Below are 10,733 nucleotides of genomic sequence, written 5' to 3'. Positions count from 1 at the left end.
AAACTTTTGAACGGTAGTGTTTATAGCAGTGTAATTTGTAGAAAATAAATTAACATTTTTGTGTGTATACCCACAATCTAATTTCACTATACCAGTGTATGAAATATAGGTCAGGAAGAGGAGGACCAAATTATCGTTTTGCAAATAAATCTGCCTCCTGTGAAAAATCAATATTTTCTCAGGTGGTACTTGGTATAAAAGGTTTGAGAACCACAGCTCTAATCTACATGATTTATCTGACTGAATGTTGTCTTTGAATGTCCAGTTCCCTCCACAATGTCGCACACAGTCGACTCTATCACGTCCAAAGAGACGCAGGTCACCGAAGACCCCAACATGATGTCCTCGCCCCCTCCACCAGCGTACTCCCACCATGAGCAGCAGCCTCCAGCTTACTCCACGCTCCCAGCAGCTTACGCTGCATCCAAATGTGAGTCGGCCTGCATCTCTCAGCCCGTCACTGGCTACGAGTCTTTCAGCGACATCATCCCAGAGACGCAGTCAGAGACGAGTCCTCTGATCGCCTCGGGTTCTTTCGATGACGACACAGTGAGGAGAGGCTTCGTCAGAAAGGTTTGTATTCTCTGTTTTATTTAATTTAATTTAAAAAAAAAAATCATATTCAAACTTTAGTTTTATCTTTACCTTAAAGGGGGCACTTCAGTAAAAGTACAAGTATTTTACCAGAAAGTGACTTTTTGTAGAAATTAAAGTCACTTTTTTATAATATTACTTAAGTAAAAGTCTATAAGTACATGACATTTACTGTACTGTGGTAGGGCGATTTGTCTTTCAACTGGAACGCTGTGGGTTCAATTCCTGGCTCTGCGTGTTCTTGAGCAAGACCCTTGATCCCATGTTGCAGCATGTGAATGGGTGAATTGGTTAAAACTCTACACTAAGTAGAACCATATAAGGTTCTTCGGCTTGTCCTCATAGGAGAAAGCTTTTGGGCTCCAGGTAGAAGCTTTTTATAAAGGTTCCACCTGGAACACTTTTGGAGGGTTCCACCAAGAACCCTTTTAAAACCCTTTATTCAGGAAAGGGGTTTTAAAGGGTTCTCTGGATCAAAATGGTTCTTACTGGAACCATTAGTGTTACCAAGAACCCTTGAAAAACCCTTTCTTCTGGAAAGGGTTTTTCAGAAGCAAATGGTTCCAGGTAGAACCTCGGCCCTTGTAGAAGAACCCATTTGGAACCCTTATTTCTAAGAGTGTAGTGTAAAGCAGATCTACTGTATATAAATACAGACCATAATACCAACTCTAGTAACGAGTATTTGATATAAATTGTTAAGTACAGATACGTGAATTTTGTACTCAAGTACAGTGACAAAGTGTTTGTACTTTGCTACATTACAACATTGGTTTGCAATAACCAGAAGGTTGCCAGTTCAAACCCCTGAGCAAGGCACCCAATCCCCTCATTGCTCCTTGTGTGTGTGTGTGTGTGTGTGTTCAGGTGTTCAGCATCCTGACTCTGCAGCTGCTGTTCACCTTCAGCGTGGTGTGTGTGTTCACCTTCTCCAGTGTGGTCAAAGACGCCGTGCAGACCAACCTGTGGGCGTATCTCAGCTCCTTCATCATCTTCGCTGTGGTCGCCATCACGCTCAGCTTCTGCAAGTCCTTCAGCCGCCGTCACCCCTGGAACCTCGTGGGGCTGGTGAGTAAGAGTAGTAGGGTGGTAGTTTTGTGGTTACGCATCATCTTACGGAGTCGTGAGATACCATTATCAATACTGACATTAGGAAACAAGTGAAGATGAATGGTAATGACCTTTAACGAGAAGATTTTGAGTTTTTCAGCCTTTAGACAGTGAAGACATCAGTCCTTTCAGTGCGAGTAGAAACTTCAGGGATGTCAGCAACACACTCAGGCTCAAGGACAGAGACAAAGAGAAGAGGTCAGGGGGCAAACACAGAAAGAAATGGTGAGTCAGGCATGAGACAGAGACAATCTGGCAATGAGTTAATGTTACAGAGCTGATTATATGTTGTCAGGGTCATTTACCACAGCTGGGATCAACATGTGGAGGTGGTTCAGCTGATGAGGAGCAGGAGAACAAGCTGTGACACATAATGCTTGAATAAAAAGTAGTTCATCATGATTTGCAAAATAGAACATTTGAAATGATGAGAGTTGGAAGTGAGACTGGAAACTTGTTCCCTGTTCTGAGCATTTTAACTTTAACATTTAAGCTCTTGAGTATGAGACGTCTCAGGGACCACCTGCATAAAGGTTAAATAAAACAATTGTGTTAAGGGCTGAGAAATCAAACCTACCAGTAAACCAGAAAAACAATAGCGCTAGAGCGGTTTACAGTAAAAAATAATGATTTATAATGTAAAATAATCATAGATGATTAGTGATATTGTGATGTTTAAAAGCCAGAATTCTGTGTCAACAGGTTGTGGTCACACTGAGCTTGTCTTATATGGTGGGAACCATCGCCTCCTTCCATGACACCACCGCTGTGGTCATCACGATGGCAGCAACGCTGGTCATTACCCTGGCAATCATCGCTTTCTCAGCGCAGGTTAGATTTCAACGCGTCATGTCATTGGAGAATTGTCTGTGTTGCAGTGTTTTGAAGAGAAACGCAAATGCCTTCGTTTTACTCGCAGACTCGTTATGATTTCACCATATTTAACGGCGTTCTGCTGATTCTGGCCGTGGACCTGATCATGTTTGGATTCTTCTGCACCTTCTGGTCCTCGGTCATCACCGATGTTGCCTATGGATGTCTGGGAGCGCTGCTGTATTCGCTGGTAAGAGAATAAAAACGACATACTGTATAGCAGTGGTTCCCAAACTTTTTTTTTTAGGTTTTTAAAGGTTCACCAAAAAGGGTTTTGATTTGGGTGATACCGAGTTCAGATTATTAAAAATCCTGCACAACTTGGTTATTAATATATATATATATACTGTAAGTATAACTTTGTTTGATGTCATAATCAAAGTACTTTTACTTAAGAGTTTTAAAAGCAGAATGTATGTAATTTTTGAATTCATTATTCATCCATCATCTGAAAATTGAAGAAGTTTTTTATTTTATTTTGATATATATACATATACGTATATATATATATATACACACATATATATATATATAAACTGTATATATGAACATTGAGTGAGTGGTTGATTGACCGTCTCCTCTCCTGTCTCTCTCAGTTTCTGATGGTAGACTGTCAGCTGATGATGGGGATGATGAGCTTCCGCCTCGATCCTGAGGAATACATCACTGCGGCTCTCACCCTCTACCTCGACATAATCCTCATCTTCCTCTACCTACTGGGGAGGAGGTGAAACTGTACAAACAACACGCCTGTATACAAACACAAACACAAACACACTCCAGACTGATAATGCCTGTTACTATAATTATACTGTGTATATAATGTAACTGCATCCTGTTTTGTGAAAGATTCAATCAATAAATGTTTATCTGTGTTTTGACTGACTCTTTGTTTGCCCTCAGTGTTATGTTAATAAAACAAAATGTACAGAATTTGACGATAAAACCCCTCTGACCCAGCAATTAATGAAACAAACACTAAAATAATTGTTTTTATTTAACATTAAAGCAACACAAGAGAAAGTAGTGCGACATGAAAACAGTGGAAGTGTTTTGTTTTGCTGTTCACTCATCGTCAGACAGCTGTGAAAAATATCCGAGATACAGTATACATAATATTTTTTTTTTTTTATTCAAAAGTAAATTGCTTGTTTTGCATTGGCAACAGATTTACACTCAAAGATATTCAGTAAAACATCAGATATGGAGAAAAATGCATTTTCGAAAGATATTTTCAGTTTTCACTTAAAAAATGACAAATGATCAAAACAGTCGATTCATTCTCTGCTGGCTACCTAATTGGTCAACTATTTGTTTAACTATTTGTTTAGGTTTTCTATCACAGAGAGAGCAGCCATTACCGTTATCCATCCAGCACCAGAAGCGTGTTCAGATATAACATCCCATGCCCCCAAAAACAACAACTAAACAGCCGTTCTGACTGAGTGACGCATCTTCATTGTTTCACAGAGAGGAAATTCCCCTGTCAATGTCAGTGTACGTTGGACCTCACCACAGTGACGAGTAGTTGAACTTGATCCGCAGCAGGTACCTCATGCGAGTCTGGGCAGGGTTGTAAACAACAAACTCGTTATAGAGGAGGGAGTAACCGCTGTTATTCTTCACTCTCGTCTTCACTCCAGGGCCCATCGGCACAGCCACACCGTCGCTGAGGACGAGAGACGTGGACATGTGTTCTCATTCTGTTGCAATGTAACACATTTAGTACAGTTTATGATGTTTTAAAAATGATTTCTAACTAAAATATCACAGTTTGGGGTTTTAGCTCCTGAAGAACAATCTGGAAATCTAACTCAACAAGTTTCTCTCTGGAAGTTGGAAATTCTAATCTATAAAACAGATATTTATCTCTGGCAATAGCGACACAATATTATCATAGTTTAATCTGAAAACTCTGATGCTGATTTACTGGCTTCCGGCTCACCTTAACCCTGTACTTTGTTTAAATATATAAATACAACCGCTAATAATATTCAGAAATTACCAACTGGATCCACAGAATTCTGCTATTCTTTTTTTTCACGTTTGTGGCTTGACTAAACCGTATTCACGTTGTAATTATTAGGTGGTTTGCATATATCAGCTAGTTGTTAGCATATCTTCTATTCTTCTATTGCTTTATCCTCCAATAAAATGAAAATATAAATGTCTTTACGCTGATGGGGCATAAACTGAGTTTCCAAATCAGTCCAAAAATGCACCTGTTTGGATTTTCTTCTATTGTTCTATTATTTCTGAGTCAAAAATACAGGAGCGGGAACTGTAGAGTATGAACAGAGAACCTAGGCCACTTTTGGATCCAGCTGAATATATCTGAAGTTGTAATTTGACTCACGTTTACATGTGTTTCAGACTAAAGTGATTCAGAAAATGTAATTATGAAGTGCAATAAAAGGAGACTAACTGTGTGACATAGTTTTTGGGGTCAGGGCCGGTCTGTCCAAGGCCCTTAGTGCTGTGTTTCCCTGCAGGCAGAACGTCCGCCGCATAGTCCGCGTCCAGCAGCTCGCGACAGTCTCCCAGTGCCACCTGAAACCAAACCGTGGACACTGAAACACACATCTGGCTGAAGCTCATCAAGTGATGTTCAAACCATGTTGGTATATGATAGGGAACAGTCATTTTCCTTATCCATCAATTTGTTAATAATGTTCTTATTTAACAAATCCATTACTTGGTTAATAAAATGTGTTTATGTGTCAGCTTTTATTTGGAGAGTCTTTGGTTAAGTGACTAAAATCTTTTCAATGAGAGCGAGTGCCTCGCTCCCTGGCAGAACTATGGAAACTGGAAATAAAAACTTGATGTTTAAATCATTCAGCCACAATTCAAGAACATGTAGTATATCCCAATAATCGAGTATCAAAATACTTGAAAATTACTTTTAGTAGTCGTTTTAAAAATCAGTTCATTAATGCAGTCATGTTTGAATGTTATTCAACTCACCTCGCACAGCAGCAACAGTCCGACATGATTATGCTGATTGGCGAAGCAGTAGTTGGCGCTCTTTGATGACATGTCAGCAAAGTAGATTCCTTTACCAAACTAAATAAAAAACAAACAGGGATTTTAAAAAAAAGAAAAGAAAAAAGATGTGATTCCTTAGATACAGAATGTTGTCTTGCATTTGTTAGCCTCTTTATTATCCATCATACTGTATATAGTACAAGTCGAGTACAACTTCTACTTTTATGTTCTCATTTCACATATTTTGGACTAGATTTGAGTGAAAAGCAGTAAAAGTATGTTTGTTTTCCATCCATCCTACCATGTATCCAGTGACAGGAGCTTCAGGTGGAGCCACCCTGAGCCCCTGGCTGAGGATGCCGACCCAGTTAGACAGACGGGAACCGTGCCACAGCAGAGTCCTGACACACACACAAAATGTATTTTCATTAGGGATGCACCGAAACCGAAAATCAGAAACACAAGGCATGTCAATTCATGTTCATGTCAATTCATTATTTTTTAATCTAATTTTGTTGGCTGGGACTATGTGTACTTACCTCACTAAAGTCAAGGCATTGCAATTATAGTATATTATATTATAGAGTGTGCCCCGACCACTGAGCCTATCAGCGCCACACCACTTTCAAGTAGCGTACTGTACACAGGAAGTGATTTGTTTTATGTTAAGATAAATTGAGGCAACAGCAATAGTGTGCTAGTAAAGTGGGACAGCTGCAAACAGGTAGGAGTGTGACTGAAAACAAAAAGCAGCACCAAGTTCAAACAACATGAATCACCAAACATTAGGAACTGCAGTTTAAAGTGTTCCAATCTGATGTACAACAAACAAATGAAGGTGTCTATCACGTGTTAGTACCTGTTGTGTAACTTTGAGAGGAAGTTCTTGCTCTCCCCTTCTCTGTCCACTGAGAAGACATCTAGGACGGTCATGGTGTAGTCCTGATGGGTGGGGGCGTGAGTGGACTGCAGATACTGCTCTAATAACTTCAAAACAAACAGAGGAGCTGAGTTCACACAGTTTTCTCTCAACTGACAAACACACAGAAATGAAGGCCATGAAGCTGCAACTTCATCGTCAGCACACTTACCTTGTACTCGTGGCTGCTGGAGTCCAGAGGCTGCAGTTGACACCGGAGGGAACTGTACTGTCTGTCTATAGGATTTTCATCACCTCCTCTACTGGACTGCACCATTTTCACTGCTATCTGAATTTCACTGAGTGCCTGAATAAAATATTAGATCACAATATAAACACTTTTATGTTAAAACAGAATGATTTCTATATGAATGTGAAATCCCTTTACCTCCAACAGTGCAATTTTTTTCTTCAGTTCTTCCTCTGTTCGGATGATTGGGGGAGTTTTCAACCTGTATGAACATTTTGAATTTTATTTTGTTAACAGCATTAGTGTTACTTATATTTTCCCCTAATAAAAGTTTGATTCTGAAATGCTTGACACATTTTATTGTGTTTATTGTCCAGCTCTCGGCTCCCAGCTCTGTGTTGCCTACCCCGGCTTTGAACGTACACTGACACAGTCCTTACCCAAAGTCATGAGGGATGCGAGTGTAGAACTGGTTGCATGCCTCTAGCAGCTCACGATTGCTGCCCTTCTTCTTCAAACACTCTTCGATTGTCTTCAGTGCCGTGTAGCCTGCGCGGATCTGCTCTGAAGTCAGTTTACCTGCAGGTCAAATATACAGGATTCTGATTTTACAGTTTACAGTACTATTTTATATTGTCAATGTACTCCTACTGTCAATGGTGGGCCATGTAGTTCAGAATCATTAGAAAAATAAGATAACACGCAATTATACAAACACTAACATATAAAAAGGAAAATGAAAGTATATAAGCCTTGAAATATACATGGTATAACAAGCATTATATACATATAAAACCAGAGATTGAGATTGATTGTGTGTAGACTGACCGAGAGGAGCTTTACGAGTATCAAACTTCATCTCCAGCACACACTCCTCCATGGCTTTAAGGTCACAGATGAGCTCGAGCAGAGACTGGACCTTCACATTCAGCTTGGAGACCTTTTTGGCCACGGTGCTCACCTCTTTCTTCTCCTCCTCCTCCTCCTCCTCCTGTCACAAACAGACAGTGCATTTACCTGATATCTCTCCATCTCTAAGAAAATAATTATTGTGGACTGAAATAATGCTACACTGAATTTCTCAAAGCTGGACTGACACAAAGATGATTCTCAGACGTACTTTTTCATTTGTGCTGTAGTCCACAAACACCATGTCATATTTTCCAGCGACTTTCTCAAAACTGGCCCGCTGTTCCCACTCGTTCTTGGTCTTGTCCAAAAACCTGCAGCAAAACAAACAAGTCTTTTTTACAGGGGGACACATCTGGAACAATACAAACATCAATATACAATGTGTGTATATCTATATAATATATATCTATATAGATATGTATAAATATCTATATATATATACTGTATACGTATAGAGAGAGAGACAGATGCTCACTTTTTCGTGAAGAAAGTTTTGGCTTTCAGCAGATCTCCACCACAGGGGGTAAGGCTGTTTTGACCCACTTTGCCCACTGATCAAACAAGAGAGACACCATTCAAGTTCAGTCACTGAAGGTAAGTTTCACACTTAACAGCTTCCAGAGAGGGAGGATTTGCCTGAATCCCACACTACACAGCTGACCAGCAACAGAGGCTCACACGCTCCACAAAAACACACTACATACACATTTTTCCTCATTTATCAGGTCAATGTAAACTCACCTCTGCCCCATCTCAACCACACGTTGTAAACCTTGGCGCTGTCGTCTTCCAGAAGCTGGATCAGGTAATATTTGTTGTTGTTAAATTGCAGATTTGTCTGAGAAAAAAAAAGAAAAAAAAAGACATAAAAAAAACTGGATAATAAAAGTATTGGCTGTAGAAAATTCTTCCCAAAATAAATGTTATTTTATAAATCAATTTAAGCTGATTTATATAATTTTACCTGGTTTAACATGACATCATAAACATCATTTCCTTCACAGTAAACATGAGCCTGAAAAGGAAATTCAAATATTAGTTAGTTAATGAGAACTAACCCTTGAGAACTACAACTGATGCAATACTTTTGGTCAAAAACAGTGTCACTGTACCTTTCCAAGTTTGGCTTTGCATTCAGGGTCGACTGGAGCTTTGCCCTTCATGACCACCGTCCTCACAACTTCTGCTCAACAAGATCACCAACAAAACAAGAATTAAGATTATCGGACTTTCAACTTCCTGGAAAGTGACGTGTTTGCTGTCAAACAGCTCCATGTTCGTCACTGCTTCGAGGGCTGCAAAGAATGATTATCTTCAAAATCAACCAATCTGTCTATCATTTTCACGATTAATCGAGTAATTGAGTAATTCTGAAGTAAATAAATAGTAAATACTGCAGCCCTAACTGCATCCTCTCATGTTTCACAATAATTATTATAACAGTGCATGAAAGTATGAGGTATGTTACCTTCACTTTTTATCTCCTCTTTGGGCTTCTTTTCAGTTTCAGTCTGACGGTTGCTTTGCCCTCTCTTCCTCTTAGCAACAGGTTTCTCTTCTTCTTCCTCCTCCTCCTCCTCCTTAACTGGAGCTGTCGCCTCATTGGAAGCACTCGAGCCACTGACTTCATTCAAACTTTCTGAACAAAAGGAAAACAGCAGAGGTCTTTTCAAAACAAATTCAATAACTTCTGACTGATGTTAAAAGTACAGTATATAAAGACAAAGCTACAAAGCTTTCGAAAACGTCATCAACTACACCTACTATCACTATAAATAAGAGGACAAAACAGTCCGTCAGATATGTCATACATTTCAACACCCACACACACCTGGTTTCACTGTCTGAGAGCGAATCTTCCTCTTGTATTTAGTGACAGGATTAACCTGGACCATCTTCTTCAAGTCGACGTCATAGGCCACGCCACCGCCCAGAGTCAGAGCGACGGAGGTTTGTCCCGAGGAGACGGCCGAGTCCAACACAGCACAGGCCGAAGGAGAATATGGTTCCCACTGCCCTTCATCGCCCTTCCACTGCCACACTGATCACAGGGAGAAAAACCTTTTTATTTTTGACATAATGTGTGAGCAACCTTTCATAATTTACATTTAATGCTATTGTGAAGTTCTTGAAAAAGTTGGGGGGAAAACCTGGTCAACTAAACAAATGACATTCAGATGACATTTAATCATTCAGGCGAGAGATTTACATAATTTACCAGAGGATCTTATTTTTTTCTTGGACAAGGACGCCCCAACAGGATAAAACCTACTCCTGTATTTCCCTTGGATTAATTTGTCAATAAATTGTTAGAAGAAATGTATGCGTTATTTCAGGTTAAAATTTGATTTTTTTTTTAACCACTATGTGATTTCCTTGTGCCTTTTGTAACGTTTTTATTTTTAGTAAAATTCACTGTGTTAATTAGGTTATTATCAGGCTATTAAAATATGATTAAAGAAAAGCCCTCTCCTATATTGTTTTGTTGTAGAATAATGTGTGCCCTTCAAGTGCTTTCTGTAGTTATTTCAATAAAACCATTTCATTATTAAAAACTGAAAAATCAGAGGAAATTAGAAAATATATACATTTGCACTGTGACAAGAAACCCACTCTGCTTTAATCCTGAACAATGAGTGGTGTCTAATAAAGCTTACTGCATATGCCAATAATGTTATAAAGATAAAGTAGTGGAGTAGGAGCATAATAAATGTGCTTAACTTCTTAACACAGCTGGTTTATAACACCGGGGGGGAAACAAATATGAGACATATCATTATTATTGAACTGATAACTGCGTAATGACTTTACCAGATTTTAACATGCTCTTATAAAGCACTTATATTAACTAACGTGCTTATTTCCTTCAGGTCTGCTTTCTTAACGGTTTTCTGTTCAGACATGTTTCAGTGCAGATAATATGGCGCAGTCACCAACAGCTAGCTAACTCATATACCCCTACAAACGGCGCACAAACCTGTTTTTAAACTACTTTCTTCGTTTTCTTCTGCCGCCTGGCTTTTATTTCTCGACGCTCTCGTTCGCCTCATGGTGCTTTAAGAATATACAACGCTCCAGTCACAGAAAGCGAGTGTCCACAGAGAGACACCGTGGAAAATCTCAAAACTTTGCACACCAACGTTTCCT

General features: G+C 39.4%; 2 protein-coding genes across 2 annotated transcripts; one reads left to right on the top strand and one right to left on the bottom strand.

The window, feature by feature from the left end:
• Positions 1-276: 276 nt before the first annotated feature.
• LOC310926740 (protein lifeguard 1) lies at positions 277-3,308 on the top strand (the record flags this gene model as incomplete). Its single annotated transcript, XM_083888927.1, has 5 exons — positions 277-573; positions 1,462-1,662; positions 2,407-2,535; positions 2,624-2,767; positions 3,174-3,308. The coding sequence occupies 5 exons, from the start codon at positions 277-279 to the stop codon at positions 3,306-3,308; spliced, it is 906 nt and encodes a 301-aa protein (XP_083745053.1).
• Positions 3,309-3,625: 317 nt separating this feature from the next.
• Positions 3,626-10,688, bottom strand: parp2 (poly (ADP-ribose) polymerase 2). The gene is made up of 17 exons (XM_083890210.1): positions 10,564-10,688; positions 9,418-9,627; positions 9,055-9,225; positions 8,699-8,769; positions 8,551-8,601; positions 8,328-8,424; positions 8,062-8,137; positions 7,795-7,897; positions 7,503-7,665; positions 7,115-7,253; positions 6,873-6,936; positions 6,657-6,791; positions 6,425-6,552; positions 5,867-5,966; positions 5,545-5,643; positions 5,003-5,127; positions 3,626-4,246 (listed from the first exon to the last, which is right to left on the bottom strand). The coding sequence occupies exons 1-17, from the start codon at positions 10,634-10,636 to the stop codon at positions 4,087-4,089; spliced, it is 1,965 nt and encodes a 654-aa protein (XP_083746336.1). The 5' UTR covers positions 10,637-10,688; the 3' UTR covers positions 3,626-4,086.
• Positions 10,689-10,733: the final 45 nt, after the last annotated feature.

The sequence above is a fragment of the Microchirus variegatus genome (assembly GCF_963457635.1).
Source record: "Microchirus variegatus genome assembly, chromosome: 5".
Classification (NCBI taxonomy): domain Eukaryota; kingdom Metazoa; phylum Chordata; class Actinopteri; order Pleuronectiformes; family Soleidae; genus Microchirus; species Microchirus variegatus.
Note: the sequence above shows the minus strand (reverse complement) of the source record. Positions and strands in the feature narration are given on the sequence as shown.

Coding starts and splice junctions, on each gene's coding strand:
- parp2 (XM_083890210.1), bottom strand. CDS start 10,636: ATGAGGCGAACGAGAGCGTCGAGAAATAAAAGCCAGGCGGCAGAAGAA. Junction 7,254..7,502: donor TACTCGTAAAGCTCCTCTCG/GTCAGTCTACAC, acceptor TTTGACCTGCAG/GTAAACTGACTTCAGAGCAG. Junction 5,967..6,424: donor CTCTCAAAGTTACACAACAG/GTACTAACACGT, acceptor TGTGTGTGTCAG/GACTCTGCTGTGGCACGGTT.